This window comes from Larus michahellis, chromosome 8 (genome assembly GCF_964199755.1).
Source record: "Larus michahellis chromosome 8, bLarMic1.1, whole genome shotgun sequence".
Classification (NCBI taxonomy): Eukaryota; Metazoa; Chordata; class Aves; order Charadriiformes; family Laridae; genus Larus; species Larus michahellis.
In genome coordinates, this window is record NC_133903.1 from 15,420,826 (window position 1) to 15,441,854 (window position 21,029).

General features: G+C 37.4%; 1 protein-coding gene across 44 annotated transcripts in view; it reads right to left on the bottom strand.

The window, feature by feature from the left end:
- RBFOX1 (RNA binding fox-1 homolog 1) overlaps positions 1-21,029 on the bottom strand; it is a 910,365-nt gene that overhangs the window by 691,876 nt on the left and 197,460 nt on the right. Inside the window, exon 1 of one of the 44 annotated variants that reach the window (XM_074599153.1) lies at positions 8,749-9,093. The exons of 39 other annotated variants lie outside the window; for them this stretch is intronic. In XM_074599153.1, the coding sequence (XP_074455254.1) occupies positions 8,749-8,793 (45 nt within the window). In that variant the 5' untranslated portion in view covers positions 8,794-9,093. Of the gene's footprint in view, positions 1-8,427; positions 8,554-8,748; positions 9,094-21,029 lie in introns of those variants that run through there. 4 more of the 44 variants (XM_074599127.1, XM_074599152.1, XM_074599104.1 and 1 more) reach the window with 4 other exon arrangements.

Below are 21,029 nucleotides of genomic sequence, written 5' to 3' on the forward strand. Positions count from 1 at the left end.
AAAATAGCAAGATGTGAATTTCATAACTTTGTTTAGGAAAAAAAAAATAAATTCTTGGTAGACGCGTAAGAAACATCCACTTGCTGAATGGGAAGTAATTTCCGTTTTTGAGAAAGACTTCCTATTTTAGTAAAAGGAATACACAGAAAGAGAAATGAGAACAAGTTTTGTCGATGATAAATTGATTCAACAGTACGTCTTCACATACAAAGGTATACAGCTGCATTTTTCTGACACTTGCTTTCCAAACCTTTCCTAAAAGCTTCCAGTGATAGAAATCCCATAATCTTCCTAACTCATCTAATTAAATATTAAGTATTCTTACTGTCAGAAAGCCTTTCTAATGCCTAATCTAAATCTTCCTTTGTGTAATTTAAGCCCACAGCTTCACATCCTACTCGCTACAGACACGAAGAAGAACACGGCAATGTTGTTACATCCAATTGCAAGTTAGAATTTGTTCCTTTAAGCAAAAACACAGTCTACTCTCTGCAATGTTGAAAGGTCAAATGGAACATTTGTTACTAACTCAAGCTAAACTCAAGCACTTTTGCAGTTCTACATCATGCAGGAAAATGAAATTTCTCAGTGGCGGAAAAAAAGGACAGTTCCTTTTAAAATGCCAAAATGAAACTTGTCAAAGTTGTAATGCTCTCTCTCCTCCTTCTTTTCTTCCATGTTTCCAGTTTTCTTAAAATATTGATAAAATTTGTTAACTTGTTAAAATAACCCTCAATGAAATAACTGCTTGAAAAAAATTGCTTGGAGCCACTTAGAATTTCATAATGTTTATGCTTCACAGACATAAAGATTTGAGAGAATAAATGTAAACACCCTGAATGCCATTTTTAAAGATAATTCCCCATAAGAATCTCAGCTTCCCATCCATCTTTGTCTTCTGTTTTCTTAATGGGCATAATGCCCTTGGCTCCTCTGCAGTGTGAAAACTTGGAAGAAAATAAGAACAGCCCAATCCACCTCACTTCTATGCACGCCCAAAACAGTGTATCCAAGTCATTTACTCACAGTGTACAATAAGTTGAAATTTGCATCCTCTACTTTTCTTGTTCTACTGCATAGCCAAAGTCAAGCTATACACTAGCCAATGACTCACACGCAATTATTTTATAATCTTAGTCATTTAGATGTTCATTACCTATTTCCATAGGTACATAAATCTTCCAAGATTGTAGGAGCATTTCCCATTTTATCACTGTTGAGCTTTACCCTCAGTTCTCGGTTGCTGAAATAACCCATTGCTCATCAGATCCGCCCAACCGTTAACACAGGATCCTGGGATAATACAGGCTGGAAGAAGGTTATCCAATACCAGTCCTTCGGATCCTGTTGGATATACCCCCCTCTAAGTGCAGACATGCTAAACTGGTCAAGTAGAGTATGACGCTAGCATCATCTCACAGCCCTTCTTCCAAAAGACTTGTCTTGCAAATCCTTGTCTTGCATTTCTTCTCTCCCCACACTTGCCCTGTGAGGTTATGTTGACCTGATAAATATACCTAGTAATAATTATTCTGAGAAATTATGTGAACCAAGAGCAGGCAGAGCTAATCCACTCTTCAATGTACCAGCAAAAATGTTGAACTTCTATCTTTTCATGAGGCAGATGCTCACATACACAGATATATCTACATATACGCACTTTACAAATTTAGAAGCATAACAGGTTCTGAGTAAAACTTTCTAATGACTTCAGCAACATAATAAAACTCATAACCTCTGCCTCATAAAGAAGTCCATAGGCAGCTTAGAAATCTCAAGTCAGTTGTGAGAACCACAGTCTCAAATGTCTTACAATAATCATTATATAACCCTGATTAGATTGTAATGATTTACATTGGCCAACTTTTTTTACATTGGCCGCTGATTTACAATAGCCAATATTTGAATCGCAATCATTAGTTAAACTATTTCAATTCAATATTTTATTTAAACGCAAAATGTTCAAAAAAGCATGTCTTAGATTAAAAGTAAAGATTCCCAAACCAAATAATAACTAGAAAGGGTTGAACCAATATACAGAAATTAAAACGTGCGGGACATAAGCCTGAGGTTTGATTTGGAATCTCTGTCATAAAAGACTGCCACAGGGAGAAGGGGAACCTTTTTTTCTTCAGGTCCACTGAGAAGATGAAACACTAAGGTCATCTGCAGCACGAGAGATCTTCATTTGTCTAGCAGAAAAAAAAAAACAACTTTTCAAGACAGTAAAGATAGTTAAGCACTGGAACAGGTAGTCTAGGGAGTTAATGGAATTTCCCTTATTGACAATTTGTAAAGATTAATTGGATGTCTATCACAAATGACACTTATAAAGATGATCCTTTCAGGCAGTAGGGCAAGACTCAATGACATGGAAGAGTGGTCCTCTCCATCACTATTTTTCTACCATGGCTGAATACCTCATTTTTACATCAGGATGGAATTTTGTTCAGTGCTTGCTCAGCTATGCACAGGTGAAAACAAATGGAAGCAAAATTACTGCACTGTCTCCCTTTTTCAGAATGCCTTGCCCCAGGTCTGAATCATAGTAATTAATTAGAAGAAACACTAATATAGAAACATACTACTTCTATTAATTAGAAGAAACACTAACATACAAACAAGCTTAAGCTCTAGTCTATTTTTTGTTGTTCAGTAGTTAACAGCTACTACAGGAAGAGTGGCTGAGAATACAACAGCTGTATAACGTGGTTGATGTTTATTATTTGCAGTTGCTCATTTAAGAAGTTTGCTTCTTTTAGTTACAGCATGACTCGATGAATAGAGTTTCTCCTACAGGACATGCAAGGATTGCGTAGGAGCTCAGTCCACTGTACCTACTACCTATCCAAAAAGATTATCAGCATCCATATGAATACTCTTTGTAAAGTTTCGTTTCATTGACAATTCACAGACTGTAACATATCTCCAGATGGAGCTCTCCTCCGACTCCAGTTTTCCATCTCCAAAGACCATCCTCAAGTCACTGTATTACCAAGGGGTGCAACCAGAGAACCACAGCTACCACACAGAGTTGGTAAAACGCTCTGTTCTTCTAAGTCTAAAATCTGGACAAACAGAACTTCTGATAAACTGTTAACATGACTGCTGAATATGATTCACCCGTTCTCCTAATTATAGATACTTGTTAGAGAGACAGAGACATCTTGAAAATACAATTGGAAGTAAAGAAAATATATTAAAAAACCTAATGCCATTCTTAACATCTTCCTCTAGTAACCATTACTTCCTGTTGTGGCTCAGAGAAAGAATTAGCATGAAGGAAAAGGCTCATACTTTCAAAAATGACAGTCAAAATGGAATTGCGTTGATTCCTGTGGACTCTATGTGGGTAGAAAGTTCCGTTTGCTGTGGCTGTATTTTTGACTCTGCTGACACTGAAATGCCATTTGAAATGAGATCTGGTTCTTAGATGATTTTGCTCCCTGGCAAAAGGCAGGGGTATCCTGCTTTTTCTGGTATCCATCAAGATTAGTGCAGGATTACAGCCTCATGTGGTGCTGGCTTAACTGGCAAGATGGAAAAATGGGAAATCTTGCCACGGCTCATCCACAGACCTTATTAATACATACATGTTTTAAAAATATCAGAAAGTCTCCAAGTGAAAACATTAGACTATATTCATTTTAAATCTAGTCTTGCAAAATATTTTAATTAACGGTCTGAGGTTCCTCTGTATCACAATCAAATATCCAACTTTCCCTGCATACACAGGTGACAGCAGATTCAATTCTGAAAATGAATCTCTTCCTTTTACACACATCACTTGTTGATCTCATACATTAAAAGGCTGGGTCATGAACAATCAGAGGCCAGAGCTGAACTGCAGTCCCCAGGATCACAATACCACAGGACACATCATGTCAGAAGGGCGGAGTAAATTTAAGAAGGTGAATAGTTGATGCTAACGCAAAAACATACAAGTCATGTAAAACCGTACAAAAGGAGAGAGCCAGAATATTTCATTAGGGCTTGATCTAAATGTCACGTTCTTAAAAGACTTGCTCCAGTGTAGCAGTAGTTCTTCAAAGATACTGAGTCTCATCCTAAATGACATTATTCGCTGAAACAATGCTATTTTTGTTAGAGAATCATGTAATAGTGCAAGTTCTCAGCAGCTGACACAGAACTCTCCAAATAAGCAGCCGTCATGTGCCACACATGCCTCTCACTTCCCTTTGGCGTAATACATTTTTACAGTTTACTTTAACTGTAAAGAGAGCCATTAGATTCAGGTTAATTAGTAGTCGGAAACAAATCATCATATAAGCTACAATTTACATTAGATTCTGGTTAATTAGTAGTCAGAAACAAATCATCATATAAGCTACCATTTACCTGAAAAAAGGATCAAACCTCATTCCTGGATTACTATTATTCATGTAATGGGAAAGTTCAGCTTTAACAAGGGAAACACTTAAGTTAAAAAGCTGTGAGTGCCTGTCCAGAAAGCACCGCAGCACAAGTAGACAGAACAATTTCCACTTGCAAAGGGTGGGAGATTGTTCTTTGGATTTTACATCAACTGAAGAAATTACCAGTGTTTGCTCCTCCTGAGAATAAAAATATTTAAATAAAAACTGAAGGTGCAAATGCAAAGCAAGAGGGTTTTCAAGAGTTTCTGTGCTTTGAAGGTGGTTGGTTGGGTTTTTTTTGTGAACACCTGACAGAAAAGAACATTTCGAAGTTTTTATGTATCAAAAAAACCCCTCACTGGAAGCATATTAAGTCAAGGCAGTAAAACTGGGCTTTTTGTCGTGTTTAATTGCTTGAATTCATAACCTAGTTTTGCTGAATCTGGATGTTACTGCTGACTCAAGCAGTTTCTCCATTTTAATAGCTTAAAAAAGTTTGAATGTGTCTCCATGTTTCTGAAAGGAAACTAATAAGCTTCTGTGATACTACAACATTTGTTTTAAATATTCCTGACCATCAGAAAAATCTCTCTCTCCAGAAGCCTTATTGCTGTGCATGAAATCTGTAATTAACTACAGAACAAAAATAGTCTCTGATTGCAACCTGGTGGAAGAAGCCATACTGTGCTTTATTTCCAATGACAATGACGGGAAATCGCAGCCTATGCAATTTAACATGCTTAACTGAAATCAAATGCAGAACAGGCATGAAGACGACAAATGCAATGCAGAAATCCTTAACACTCTCTTCCAATCCCCCAAAGCAAACACATTCTCACACTTCCCAAATTGAAGTTCAAGTAAAATAAAAGTAGTGAGCGTACAATGTCACTGAAGACAGCAACTTTGCTACGTTCTTTAACATCTCCATTTGAAAGCTTAAAAAGAAAAAAAAAAGAAGAAAAAAAGGAATAGACGTATTCCTACAGGTACAGAATGCCACTACCGATGAGATATCAGGCTATAAAATTAAACTTTATTCACAGAAAAATTTAGAAAGAAATGCTACCAGAAATGTGTCTGTCACATACTTATTTCTTTTCGCTAACTTAACTCTCTGCTATCTCGCCCAAATGCAACCCCCTCTAATTTGAATTTTAGAGAAAACATATTTATGATGGACCTTTTAAAATGAAAAGCCTGCACTTCTCTTCCATCTGGTGACTATGTACTTACAGTAGGTCTTGCATGCAAAAAGGTGTACCTGTGAAAATCGATCATCTACGTATCAATGTATTCTACTGAATTTGTTATTTCCTGACAACTCCATTTATGAGACCTATTTCTTTTTAACATATTCCAAAACAAAATTAAAGCTGGGTAACCCTTCTAAATTGATTTTTATATGGATTGAAAATATGACTATTTATGGCAGAATAATAGTTTTGAAAATTGAACCTTATTCTCACTTAAAGTTAATGCATTTCAAAAGTTATGCTTAGTTCCTAACAGATATTGTAAATAATATCCCAGTCTTAAAATATACATAAAAAACCCCAAAACACTGAAAAATCATCTCAAGTGATCAAGGCCCTCTGTAGTCTTTCTTCCCATCTCTAAGATCTAGAAATACACTATCTTGTGACATAATCATTCTAAGAAAAACTCACAAATCCTTATCACTGAAGTTGACTAAAAGCTTAACTTTAGTAGGCTTGAGCCATCTTAAAAATAACTCCTTCTTAGCATATTACTTAAATTAAAATATGAAGTAAAATTTAGACAAGGTATTTTCTATGCTTAAAATGCTCTACACATTTTTGTACCCTCGTTTACTTTTCATGATATTTCTCCACAAATACTGACACAATAACTTAGACGCAAGAGTAAACCATATTTATTTTCCTTCTCCTTTCCAATTTGATGCTTTATTTGCTATTTCTAACATTGATCTTAATAAAATTTATTAAAATTTAATAGTAATATTTTTCATGATAATAGAAAAAGTCCAAACTTCCAATATTATACTTAAGGACATTTTTCTAGACCTTTTATAGCATTTAGAATACTGCAAGGCTTATCACTGGATAAACCAATTTATTACTTGTTCCTGGAAAAGTTTTATGTTTTATGAGCAGAACTGAGACCCTATGTGAAAATTTTATCCAAAAACATTTGAACAATTCCATGATAAAGATACTACTGAAGTAATCGGTTTGAGGTTATAAAGACTAAATATAACACCTTGCTATATAATAAAGTTGTTTCATTCATCTATTGTTATGTTATTCTGATTTCAAGTATTTTTTTATGTAGAAACAGGTAAAAACATTAAGCTCAATCTTTCTAAAACTATGCTTGGAAAAGGGCATAATTAATCCTACTTACACTTGCCGAGGTATCAGCGTATTGGATGTTGAGATGGCACTAACCGTCCATAACTTCTTGCCCACATATTAAAGGGAAGGCAATGGGAATATGAGATGTACGTTTACAACATCTAAAACACCAAGAAATTTAGTACTGCTTTAGGAAGAAAACCTCTGAAACAGATAATCAGATCCCTAATACATACAGAGGTTTAAACAAAGTAAACCTGCTGACACAGACACTGCACATGACAGAGAAGCACCTATAAAGGATCAAAACCAAAGTCCTTTCCAACTTCCTTTCCATTAAATGATTCAAATATGAAAATAGTGGTAACATATTCCACTACTGCTCTTGCTGTAGACAAGGGAATGCTGTTTAGTTAACAGCAGTTTTGATCATTTTTCAGAAGTCAACCTCATTTGCACGTTCAAAAAACAGATCAACAACATGAATACTAAATGTATAAGCAAAGAGCTAGAATTTATGAACAGAATATCAGGACATTAAAACTTTACACATCTATTGCTTCATTTTAGAAATAAATATGAAATCAATGTACTGTATTGGTTAAGTATTTCATAAGATTGCAGACTTTCTATTTAATATGTATATAAATCCTAATTACTTCCGTATCAAGACCAAATTCCTTATCACTAGAGAACTGACAAATACAAAGACTGGCTTGGATCTTACTAAATTCCTGAATATCCATCTAAATAAAATGCCTGAGGTGGAATTTAATACACGGTCCTGAAAGCAATGTGATTTTATGGTGCCTAAACTGCTAACCAAACCCTTACCGTCTGAAATGCAGAGCCCAGCACTCCGCTACTAGACTGTGCCATAGTCTCCTACATGTGAGAGCAAGTCTTTTAAAAAATATGATAGCCCTATTAGAGTATGCAAGAGATTCCTTTTTTAAAAGCCAGGAAAACCCACTTTCCCTACTCCCCTCAACATTTTTTACACACTTTGAAGCATGCAGTTTTTAAAGAAAGAAAATTCCTAAAGTCATTCAACATATTTGAGTTACTCTGCAATTATTTCCAGGTGGCAACTGATACGCAATTTTAAATCTCAATCTTTTATACTCTATTTCTGCTTTTTAAAATATATATATGTATAAATGGATCGTTAGCAAATTTATCTGTATGTCTAAATTGTATTTATTAAGAGTTACTGTTGTTTTGTCCCACGTATTTTAACAAGTACAGTAATAGAACTTTAAAATCCTCATTATAAATTGTGTTTTCTAACGTCACGATATTATGCTGATGATATACAGGTACCCTAAAGTTAAATACGCAACCAGTTTGGTCAGGAATCCTGTAAAATGTCTACTAAATGGCAGTAATTCATCTGACAAAACCATTTCTAATGAGATTCCTGCCATATTTCATATAAATGCTAATACATATCCCATCAAAAGAAAGTTAAACAGCTCTTTGAAGATGAAGTTCCCATAAACTTCAGCCAGTCACAGAGGAAGGACAAATAATCCCCCCACATCTTATTTTCTGTAAGCATCACATACGTTCAATGTATTACTCACATAGACAAACCCATGCCATTCACACACATGTACGTAAACACAGCCATAAATATATGCCCAGGGAAATATGACGCGAACATGAAGTGCAGCCCTGCAGTCAGCCCTGTAAGTTTACACACGACACACCTTTGATTAGGCGACAGCCCATCCGCATGCCTCTCCCATCGCTCCTGGCTTTTATTCCACCAGTGGCTCGCGTCCCCACTCCAACCACACAGCCACAAGCCCCACGCACGCACTAACCTCGCCGCATTCCCGTTGGGAAGCCACTGGCGGTGGCTATACAACATCAGCCAAACATGCCAACTTGCCCCCCTCCCCGGACCCCCTGCCAACGCTGGCATCCCAGCCTGGGGCTCAGGGTGGCTCTCCGTCGCTCGCAAAGGCAGCCTCCCCTTTCCCCCCACCCCCGCCGCTTAAATTCTTCCGAACCCGCTTCTGCCTTACCTGAAGGGCATCTCCCACGCCTGCAATTAGCTGCCAAGATTTCATTGTCGGCTGCGAAGCGCGTCCTGCTGCCGCGCCGGGAGGAGCCGGGAGGAGCGGCGGCGACCGGCCGGCGGCGCCCCACGCCCGCTGCCCTGCCCGGGCACACGCACACCTGCGGCCCCCGGCCCCGCGGCAGCACCAACCACGCACACGCAGGGACGCCACAGGCGGGATGGCGGTGCCAGGCACACCCGCCGGGTTCAAGGTCAGCCCCGCCGGGCAGGCTCCGCTCCGCTCCGCTCCCCACGGTCGTCGCCCACCGCCGCCCGCCCCACGCCTGGCGCGGGCAGCACCGCGCCTCCCCGCTCGCTCTCCGCGGCACCTGCCCCTTCCCTGTCCCTTCAAGCGTTAAATATGGCCCACATGACAGAGCAGGGCACCTTGCGCGGTCTTCCGAGCCCACACTTGACAACCCATTTTAACTGGGGAGCGGTGAAACGCCTGAAGGCAGAACGCGAGCGCTTCCCATTCCTTACGCTGTCCCTACATTATTCACCGGGGCTGTGGGACAGTAGCTATGGCTTTCAGTACGCTGCACTCTACACACTGCTACAAGACGCTAAAGCCCTTCTGCACCTTTTTCCCCCCCTTGCCGTACCCCTGACAGGCTTTGCAGTAAGCACATGCATTCAAAGAAGTCATTTTGTTTTATTTGTAGATAAGAGCAGTTCCACACTGGCTTAGCTAAAACCCACAGCCTTGCAGGAAAGGAAGGTGGGCAGGGGGAGAAGAGATTACACACAATAATCCATTTATGGAATGTCTTAATGCATGGATTAAATATTAGGTATTTATGAAAATATTAGATGTGGTGCTAAAGTTTGTAGGGCTTCACTATTTTGATCAATCCTATGTAAACAAAATGTTATATAAAATACTTAAAATATTTAACCAATATTTAACCAGAATGGTCAACGTTTTGATTAAATGATTGTTGATTTCTTATGAAATTCTGAATTTGTTATAAATATTAAAAATAAAAATATTTTTAAGACAGAGACTGGCTGGAACTGAAGCAAAACCTAAACGTCTTCCCCAAGAGATGGTAGCAATTAACCCATTTGTGGAGCAAAGAAAAAAAATCTGTTTGTTTCAGATAGACATTGAAAAATCATGTCTTTCACTACGCAAAAGCATTGCTTATACCCTACCAAATAAATTGTTACTTCAGAGTACATCTGTTTATGCAACTGGGATTACAAACTGTAAACAAATAACCACTTAGACCAAAGTGAAAAATTCTAAGCATACTGCTCAGAGGACCTCTCTAATTCTATAAAATTTATTTCCGTACCACATACATATTATTTCTCAAGAATAATAAAAAGTTCAGTAAAACATCTTTCAATATTTATCATTATTCCGCAATCAAAAAGGAGACTAACAAATTCATCTCCAAGATTTCTATTAATCATCCCCTTTTCGCATATACAAGTCAAAGAACTTGTGCTCATGTTTGGCAGAACGGGAGAGACAAAGTTTAATCATGTTCTACGAAAACTGAAAAAATACAATATAATACTAGATTCCAATTCTGATTTCGTAAGATTTTTCTTGTTTTTAAGTTTTTATTGTAGTCACACTCATTTTATTACCTGAAGGGAAAAGACAACTATCTACCTTGACAGACTATGGCACGATTAAGGCATCATAATAATAATAAGGCCTAAGTGTATAATTTAAAAAGTAGAATGTTGCAAGGGCTGGCCTGACCACTGGGCTAATAGCCAAAACAAATCTCAGAGCTCACATTGGCTTATTGTGTGGCCTTGACCAAATTATTCATCTCCTCAGTTTTCCCAGTTGTAAAATTAGAATACTGCTACTTACAGTGCCTATCTCCTATCTCTTACTTCTCAGGAGGGCTCTGAGGATTAATGACCCTACAGTGCTCTGAAAATGAATAAACACTAACTGCTAAGCCAGAGTTAATACACTTTAGAGCATTAAAGCACTGAAATACGAGAAATTCTAATTAAACCACCTTGTGTGTCTAAACATGGATGAACTAAAACACAGGGATTACTAAACCACGATCTCCTATCATTTACAATCAACAAAACACTATGGGTTGGCTTATAGTTCTGTTATTTAAATCTGAGTTTGATCTCTGTCCATTCTTAGTACTAAGCTCAGAATGGCATTAAAACAGCACCAGCAGCAATTGCCCCTGCTACCTGACAAAAATATCTGTCCAGGGCAAGGTCAGTCCCAGTGAAAGCAGTGAAGGAACACCACCTTCACCTCCAGCCTCTCGTCTCTAGCCTTTGCAGCACATACGGTCATTCAATCAGAGGACCTGCAATTCTGGCAGATGCTCCACGTGGTACTCGGTGCTGTTCTTCCGAGACTGCAGTTCTTTTTTCAAGTAATGAAAAAGAGTTTAAACTAATTAATTATCTCATTAGCAATAAATATGGGGGGGGGGGAGCACTGCCATAGAACATACTGGCGCAATAAGCTGCATCATTCACAAGTTGTGACAATGATCAGGTGATCAATGAAAATAATAGTCCAAATTTCCATATCCAACTTAAAAAAAGAAACAGAATAGTAAAGTTCTATGTCAGTCCATAGAATTAACTTGATAAAATGTATTTACACATTCATTTTCACCACTCACTCTAAGTGGTGGATAACTTTGGTCTTCTGATTGTTTCTTCCATCTCACATATGAACATGAGATAAAATTCTTTACATGCTCTAGTGGTCAAACGATGCCACCGCATGCCCTTGAATCATTAGTACAGGCTTTGCAAAGCTTTATCTGGGATGCCATCCCCTTGTTTGACGGCATGGAAACTTCAGTAGCTTTGTGTGGAATGACACACATTGCAGCAATGATGTTTATGGAGCAACACCAAGACCAAGAGTTAAATTCACTGTGATCAGCGGGATAAGCAAAAGCTTGTGTCAGAAATTGCAACAGGTAAGAAGAGGTTCTTGCTGTGGTTCAGCAACTAGAGATCTTTGTCCTGACTTTCTTACACACATCATCGGGAAGACATCTCTCTAACCTTTCTTCTTTCTGCTATACTTGCAGGGACAAACATAACTAACTGAAACATTATTGTGAAGGCAGTGGCTACTGAAGTTTCTGTAATTCCAGATTTTTACCTTTTCTATTTGAGATTTTCAAAGAAATACTTTCAAATAATTTATTGAATAGTACAGAAGAGTATCATCACATTATGTCTCATGTTACATCAGAAGTTCTAATTAAATTTAGCTGTTTATTATCTATGCCCTTACGTCCTTTTCTCCTTAAAAAAGGGAGTATTTTTCTTCTGAATTTTCCACTTTACCAAGGAAATTACTTCACAGAGAAAGAGATCAAAGTAACTAATTCTAAAGTAGGTGCCTTTTAGTGAATGGTGCAGCTTGTTTGAGTTTTTTAAAACTGATCCAAAGGTATGTGTCTCATATAGAAAGCTTCCAGCTGAAAATCTTCAGTGTGTAATTGGTTTAGTCTTAACTTCTTGAACTAAGTTTCTGTGCTATGGGAACTATTAAAAAGCAAGATAATATTTGAAGGAAAACGAAGGCTGGCAAAATCCAAGAGTAGCATCTCGAGCAGAAGGTAATTCTGCACCTGTACAGTTTTGAAAATACGTCTTATACAGGATAGTGAAATGTGGTTTAATCTTCAATGCATTTATATGTCAAACACACGGGGGCTCTCCATGCCTGACGGATTGCTGCTGAAATGATTTCTTTCTTACATGCCATCTAATGATCCAGTACTATTACAGAAGGTAAACCTAATGAAGCATATTCAGATGGAAAAGTATCATGCGATTTATGATAAACATGCTGCAGTTTTATTCCAAAATGGTTTACGGTTACAGTGTGCAAGTCTAAGGGAGATGACCGACATGTGAAGAAACACAACATCAATCTTATGTCACAATCCTAACAAGGCAACTGAAGCTCAAGGAAACCTAAACCTGAGAATTCATAATATGACACTGATGCTAAATATAATCTTTTGGAGAAGATCTAAATGATATGGATTTTTAAACCTGAATAATCAAAGAAATACAAGCAGAAAACACAAGTTTTTCCTCTACCAAGCAGAATTTAAAATGTTCTCCACAGGCCAGATTCTGCAAGCATCCACAATATTGCTAACTTTACAATGAGACTAATTAGAAGAGTACACAAAAATAAGTGGGTCTAGCATTAGGCTTACATAAGGGATGTTCAAAAGAACCAGTGACATAAAGTACTAGGTGTTCTCACAAATTATTCTTCTATATACTCAAAACGTGAGTAGTTTTTCTTTAGCCCCCTCGCTCACAAATATTATCTATAAAGAATTTGTAAACATGATTACATCCATCAGAAATGCTTCATTTTGCATTGTTAGTTTGGTTGTCTAGTCTTTTTCAAGGAGGTATACTGAAATTGATGTCGCTAATGTCTCTTGAATGTTCTAGTATTGTTTCAGCTATACATACAATTATAGTAGTTCACCAATGAGGTGACTTACATGTTGTAAGTGTCCCAAGACATGCCCTTTCATACTTTTACTGTAATGCTACCTGCAAAACTTTGTGAAGTATTAAATGCAAAATTTTATTGGCTATCTTTATATAACAAAATCATGCCTAATTTAATTTGGAAATAAGTGTAAGAACTCAAGCGCTATCAGTAAAATAGGACGAGGAATATTATTTTGATGCAATTTTGGCATAACTAAACTAGTATGGATCTAATAAATGTTACTTCAAACCTTGCTGCAAAAAAAAGGTTTTTTGCATAAATGCTATGAAAGCTGTCATAAAAATAACAAGTCATCCCTGTATTCACCCCCCTAAAAAGAGCCCCAAATGCATATTCCACAGGATAGTGATTTTTTTGCACAGCTGCGGCTGCTTAGCAGGTCATGTTCAAAATATGCTTATCCAAAGACCTAAAATAAAGCAAAGTTTCTGAAGATCAAGGAAAAAAAAAATGTATCTTCTTTTTCTCAAGTATAAGGAAAGCGCAAAAAACAGCTATCAGAAGCATTCACTTTAAGGCTATCAACTATTTTTTTCAGATTGTTGCAATGTTTAATATGAAACATATGATAATAATGCATCTACCAACATGAAACAGGTCTCTGAAAAGCCTTGAAGCAAAGTAATTCATCAAGTTCCTATACATATCCACAACCCTGCTGAAATGCTAAACTATTCACAAAAATTACATTACTAGAGCAAATAATATTTCAGCATGAACAAGGATTACTAGTTAAGGCTACAACATGGACTTTTAACACTTCACCATATATTCTCTTCAAAGGTAATCTCGATCTGCTTTTAGATGCTATTCACAAACAAATCAGAACTCTTTGTTTAGTAACCTTTAGAAAACACAGCTCTTTTCTGTATTGTGAATTCAAAATGTTTTCCAATTCTGCGATCTTTTTTTACTTCACAAAGTATTACTGCAAATCATTTCCTCAGTAAAACTGTAAAAGGTTAATTTGTCTAAAGAGCTCCATGAGCAGGAAATACAGATATGACAGTGTTCGCCATACCAGTACAAGACGAAATGTAAAAACACAAAGGAAAATATCTAAAAAAAACCTGGAAGTGCAATTACTTGCCACTGTAGATCATTTTGTGCAAGATATACCTTCAAAATGATAAACTACAGCCAATTCCACAAAACAGGCCCTCTGAATGCTACTCCTAACTTTAAACACAGAGTCTGAGTTTGGACCTTTCACTCTACCTTCATTTCCTGAGTAAAACACAGCGAGCACGACCCATATGAGACGTGTGAGTCTGACATGTTGCCTGTACCTATAGGCAGTGATCTGAGAAAAGAAAAAAGAACGATGGGCAAGTTACTCACATATTTCTATAAAAATTTTGGCACAAAAAGTGCGCAAAGAAACACTCCTCCAGTGCAAATCTGTGGGGCGTTTGGAGGTACAATTCTGCTGAAAAATTGGGTAAATCTGTATTGTTTATCCTTAGTCAATGACAAATGAGCAGCTGTATTTATTTTTACTCAACCTATTTACATTTACAGTTGCTCTCCAGATTGCAAAACATCCCAATGATACTTTTGTCACTGATATTAGATGCATGATATATACTTTGTACTAAAATGCATGTGAAGATTTAAATATCTTTATAAATACAGGATAAAGCACTGTAGGGATTGTTACTTGACATACTTCAAGCATACTTTCATCACTTAATATAATACAATCACACAAATGCCACAACCTTGTACACTACTGGTGCAGGGGGAAGAGGATGGGGCCACCTCCAGCTCAGTTACTGTGGGCCTTCTCTCCTTTAAAGTCATCTTGGCACAGAGAATGTCACAGCTTGTGGATGCATGCAACTACTTGCTTCTGCTCATTTGTGGCACAACACAGTTGACTAATTAATTTTTTAAAGTATTCGAGATGTGACACTTTATATATGGGAATGAATACAGATTAGCATTACAATAATCACAAAGCTTTTGTAGCCTCAAATTTGTCTTCTTCCAGCAAAGTTTCCTTTAATGTGCAAATGAACGATGCCGCTACATATCTTGAAATAAACAGGCTCATTATGGCCAAGACTTGTCATATATGCAGGCATTCGGAATTATATTCACAGCATAGAGTAAGTTGGCAGATAAAGACAGGCTAAATAAAAGATAAATAACCAACTGCCTGCTATCATATCCAGATGCCTTCATATCAGCGGCATCCCAAACTGGTGGTATGAAAGTCTCCCTCCCCCCACACGTTTATACATTGAAGATATCTCCACAAGTTCTAAGGGCTTCCTTGGCCCAAATCTCAAGACAGAACGGGTTTGCCAGACCGAGTAAAAAGAGAGCACAGGGAACATGAAATCATCTCAAAAATGCAAAGCCAGGAAAAGCTGGGAGATAGGTTCAGAGAGGTTGCCAACACAATGAAAAGCGGAGATAACAGGGAGACAGGCAAGTGGGCTGACTGAAGTCTTCAAAACCCTGAAAATAACTGTTAAGTAAAGGGAAATATACTAATTAATTGAGGGGGGGTTGGGTTTTGGGGGTTTTGGGTTTGGTTTTTTTTTTTTCTTTGTATTCTTTGCAATTTTTGAGATTAACTAAATCAGTGCACCTGAAGTCACTCCATACTTCACAGGCCAGACCTCACACAACGCAAGAGGACCAGCATGTGCTGTCGCAAAAAAGGTGGCTCCTAGTAACTGTTGGTAAACAAGGAGATGCCTAATAGGAGCCTCAGTGCCAGGGCAGTTAAATTATAGGGTTTCCTCTGAAGTGAGATGCAAACTATGCCTCAAAAATAGATCGTCCTTTTGAAGGATCTAAGGGGACAAATGTTAAATTTGTCATCCATCAGGGAATGTATACAGGATACTTTGTATCAACATCTATATATAACGTTTCCAAGAATAATTAGGGCATGATATTTTAAAAACAAATTTCACACATTTTTCTGACAAACTGTTGTGGACTACTGGTGTTAATTTTAGCAGTTTCAATTGGATTTGGTACGGTTGGAAACGTAAGGGGAAATCTGCAGTAATCAGGATGTGACACTCATTAACACTTTCACAAAATACCCACTGGATTTGCATAAAGTCTGCAAAGATTCACTGGTGAATCTTTAATATGAGATTTCCCTTGGTTTTACTCCACATTCAGCTCCACTTGCCCTCCCTCTCTCCTCTCCCCCCTCTGCAAGAACTGCTGTAAACAGTTTATAACAAAGCGTAATTAAATGTACTGAATAACTAAAATACACATATAATTACCCAAAAGCTTATATAATTACATATGTAATTTTGTAAATTGCAAATGGTTTCTGAGAAATTATTCTGTAAGGGAGATAAATACTAGTTGGATACAATGGCAATCCAAGTCACCTAATAAATCTGGAGATTTCCAGACAAGTTTTTTTATGACCTTTGTATAAAAACCATCCACGGCACAGCTTACATACAGCAGAGTCTTTGCATGAAAAGATTCTAGAAAATGGTTAAGTCGCTAAGGTGGCAAAACATTTCTGGTTCTGACAAACATGAAACTATAAAATAAATGATGCCACTATTAAGGGAGACATTTCTTGCTACTGCCAATACCATACAATGTGATGAAAAAAATCTGGGTCATTTAAGTCTCATTTAAGAAGAAGTACAAGCTTCTCAGGAGTCAATATTTACTACCTGTTTTTAGCTGATCTATATAGTACCTATTTGACTACACCGACCACATCAACTCAGGCCAAGGCAACGCACGCCATTACAGCAGACAATGCAATATATAATGTAAATTTCACAACTAAAAAAATGGTGATGTTTTGCTCTTTTGAACTATAAAACCCCCCAAACTTATCAGATTTTAAAATTCTCATTGAAGCTCAGTATTCTGCTGACAAAAATGCTTTTGGTGAGCTTTGGTTTTAAAATACAATTCTACAATGATGATTGTTATGCTGAGATCATAATTAATACAATACACTTAGTTTTAAGTGGATTTAGCATGAGATTCAGAATAATTTTTTAAGTAAAATTCAATTTTCTTTCCTAGCATAAATTCCTGTAAATACACATAAACAATAGTTAATTTCTGGTATGCTATACTCAAACACAAACATTTGTGTATAAGATAAGCTTTGAAATGATTTGAGCAATGTATATGTAACTGAACAGCTGTACCAGACAATATATTATTTCACTGGCTTGCATTTTGAGCAAATTTATCGACTGAGAGTCTTACTTCATTGCTCCTACTCAACAGACCATTATCTCTCTCTGACATCCCACTGGCACATGAAAGAATCTTCTAAAGGAAAATAGAACCTGAATAAGTATGAGGGCTGGGATGCATTACTGTATTTTTACTTCTGGATAAACTCTTGGGCTCAGACCATCTTTATGTCTTTTTTGTTACCAAGTAGTGGAAGAACGGCAGGAAGAAAAATGCACAGACGGAATTCTATTTGTTTTGCGGATTCTTTTTAAAGATAAATTAGAACATCAGAATTTAGGGAATTTGGTTTTTCCTGCTGAAAAATTGTAAATTGTACTGAGGTCACCTAAGTTTAAATACTTGTAATTTTTGAAGTTTTCTCTCTGACCGCTTTCCATTTGTGGGGTTTTTTTTAATTATTTATTAAAAAAAAAAGGCACCACAAAAAAAAAGACTAACCAACCCAAGATTGATATATTTTTTCTGTTTTGTTTAGTAAGCAGTATTCACATTCCAATGCTTTAATACTTCCAAAGTGCAACTGAACACAAAGCAACATTAGGTATTGGTAAGTAAAAACTCAAAAAATTTTTACTAACTCAGTCGTACCCATTTCTAAGTCTTACCCCTCACAATACTATTTGTACCCATATAGAAAACCACAACATGCTCGAGATAATGTCAATATTCACAATAGCAACAACATACTCCATGCCATTCCTCAAGTAATTCTCCTTGAAGAATTCAGAAGTGGAGCGTTAATGACGGCAAAACACTCTGGCATTTACTGGTTGCAAGACTGCAAACATTCCACTCAAAACTGTAGGACAAGAAAAATATTAATCAAAAAAGCATTACAGGCTTCCACAGTGTACATCCTGATGTACTTACACGTGAACTTACTGACCTTGTGACAGAAGTGATGGTTATTATTGAACAACCACTGTGAAAATAGTCTGTTAGAAAATAAAAAGTCTTCACTTTTATTTCACTAGTTCAGGTGACACAGTAATGACTCTTCCGAACACTATTTCTCAAAGCTGTCATTTATTGTTCACTAGAGGCAATTAAAACAAGTTCATCCCCTGTTTCACTTCTCATTTCTCTGTCTCAATACCATGAACCTTTAAATCAAAACATACGGATGTTCCGTTGTCCCTTGAAAGAAAGCAATGTAAAGCTTATACGGACAGCCCTTTTCTGCCTTGCACCAGGTCAGAGATGGCAGGCAGCCAACTGGGTGAAAAATAAATTTCAAAATGGAAAACCAGGAAAAGGAAGAGGACACAGTGTATTCTGGTGCTTCATCACTCCCTGTGCTTGGGTGTACTAGACATTTTTGTTGGGTCAAGGGAACCCACTGCCTCACGTACTACCATACATTAACTCAGTAATAACTCCAGTATGGATAGAATACATTTCTATGACTATATGGTGATTTTTTGGCGCTCATCCCTTGTATCTGTGGCAATTGCACTGCAGAATTGAAGAAAGCATCCCTAGACAAAACTTTGAAATCAGGTGCCAGAAATTTGGCCCTGAGGAACCTGAATCAGTATGAATTTCTTAAAAAGCAGACAATACGGGAAGACAGACCAAATATTTTGAGGATGACAGAAACTCCTGGATACAAAGCTGGCACATAAGGAATGAGACCGGGCAGACAGATGTTGGCAGGTAGATTGAGCAAGGTGCTCAGAGCAGCCAGGGCTGTCTCCTCTAGGACTAACACTCAGTGCAGGCAGAGGTCTATCCACATGAGAGACATACCAGCTCTGATTTCTTGGGTATAATTTTGGACATCAAGGTTATGAATCCTTTCCCCCACTATCAATGGCAGAAAATGAAAGATCTCATTTTACAGTGAGAGCTCTTTAACCTGGCAATTGAATAAAGACAGCATTCCACAAGTGAGGAGGCATATATAGCTTATATACATTATTTAAAGAGCTAATAAAGACGTGGCCTGTGTCAAATACAGCCATGTGCCCCACTTCCCTCTGTCTGGCATAATCAGTACTGGTCAGTGGAGAACAGTAAAGTTCGTGGAAAGAGGGAGAACAAGGAGAGCGTATACTCTGAACTACCCAGCGTAATGAAGCAGTGTTTCCAAGAGCCAGACTCTGGCTGTTTCTGCTCAATCTAGGACATGGAGCTAAAGATGGCACTAAAGGAAAGGCATTCTCCCAAAGGAGGAAACACTGAATTACACTTTTATCACGATACTATGCTCATCTCCCTGCTCCAGAGACTAACTTCTACCAAAAATGCTCTTCCAGAGAGATCAGAATTCTTTTTAAAACCACATGAAAAGTCAGCACTATTATTTCATCCTAGTATCACTATTTTTCCCCTCCTGATCTTAGAATTATTGCTCCTACCAAATGCCACCAACTTCTAGTTTTGAGGTTCAGATAATTTCATGGCCTTTGCTCCCCTCACTTCTCTTCAAGAAAACCCTCAATCCCACCACTCAGAAAATAGTGTTTTTACGGCATTCTAATCTAAGTGCTAATTTTACCTGGAAAACAAAATGGCATTCACACTTTGAAAAACAGAGAAGGAAAATAGTGAAAATTCAGGAGACGAGTCAAGGCAACATATTCCACATTGACTTCAACTGAATAAAGTTAATTTGTGGATATAAAGTTTTGAATGAAAATTACAGTAACCATAAAGCTTCAAGTCAACTTTATATCATGTTGTAATAAAATATTACTCAAAGGTTAAGTGTCGTATCTCACTCTAGTGGAAAGTTAGAATGAAAGAACAAACAGGTTTAGGAGATTATCCTAACATATAAAAAATACATTTATATATGTGTGATATCTATGTATTTATATTTTTATATATAAAATCACAAAAAGGTTCCCAATCTAATAAATTTGCTGGGGCTTTTTAAAGAAATACACTATACCATTATTCCATCAATTCTGTACCGCTTCCTGCTGCTGCCTTGGGAAGGTGGTGTCCAGCTGCAGAATGTTGTTTGTTTCCTTACCTGCCCCAGCAGGGCACAGAGGGCTGTAACCCTGAACACAAGTGGATATAGGACTGCTTGTTTAGCACAGTGTTGAAGATTCTGTCACAGGTAACCATTTGTGAGTACAAAAGTAACAGATTTCTTGCCACAAATTCAAACATTATGATGTGGCACTATCGTCCATGTATTATTTGCGAAGTCTGACTGATTTAGAACCTGTAGCAGCAGCAACTACGTGTTTCTACTGAATTTTAAAAAGTCACTCCCTGTAATCCTTTTCTCTGCCTTTCCATATAAGAACTAAGACTTTAATTTACCTGAGCCAGCATCAATTAGTCAAGGAGATAGAAAAGATGGTAAAGAGTATGTTAGGACTTAGGTAAATAAGATTCATTTGGAGGTAACTTGATTTGAGTAGTGAAAATGGTGGAAAGTGGCGGGAACTCCTAATAGTTTGAGGTGTGAATTTGTTAACGGACAAGCAATGAGACTCCAAGCAGCCTTCACTGCCCTAGACAGGCTAACAAAGCAAGCACAAGAGGTAAAAGGTTGCCCA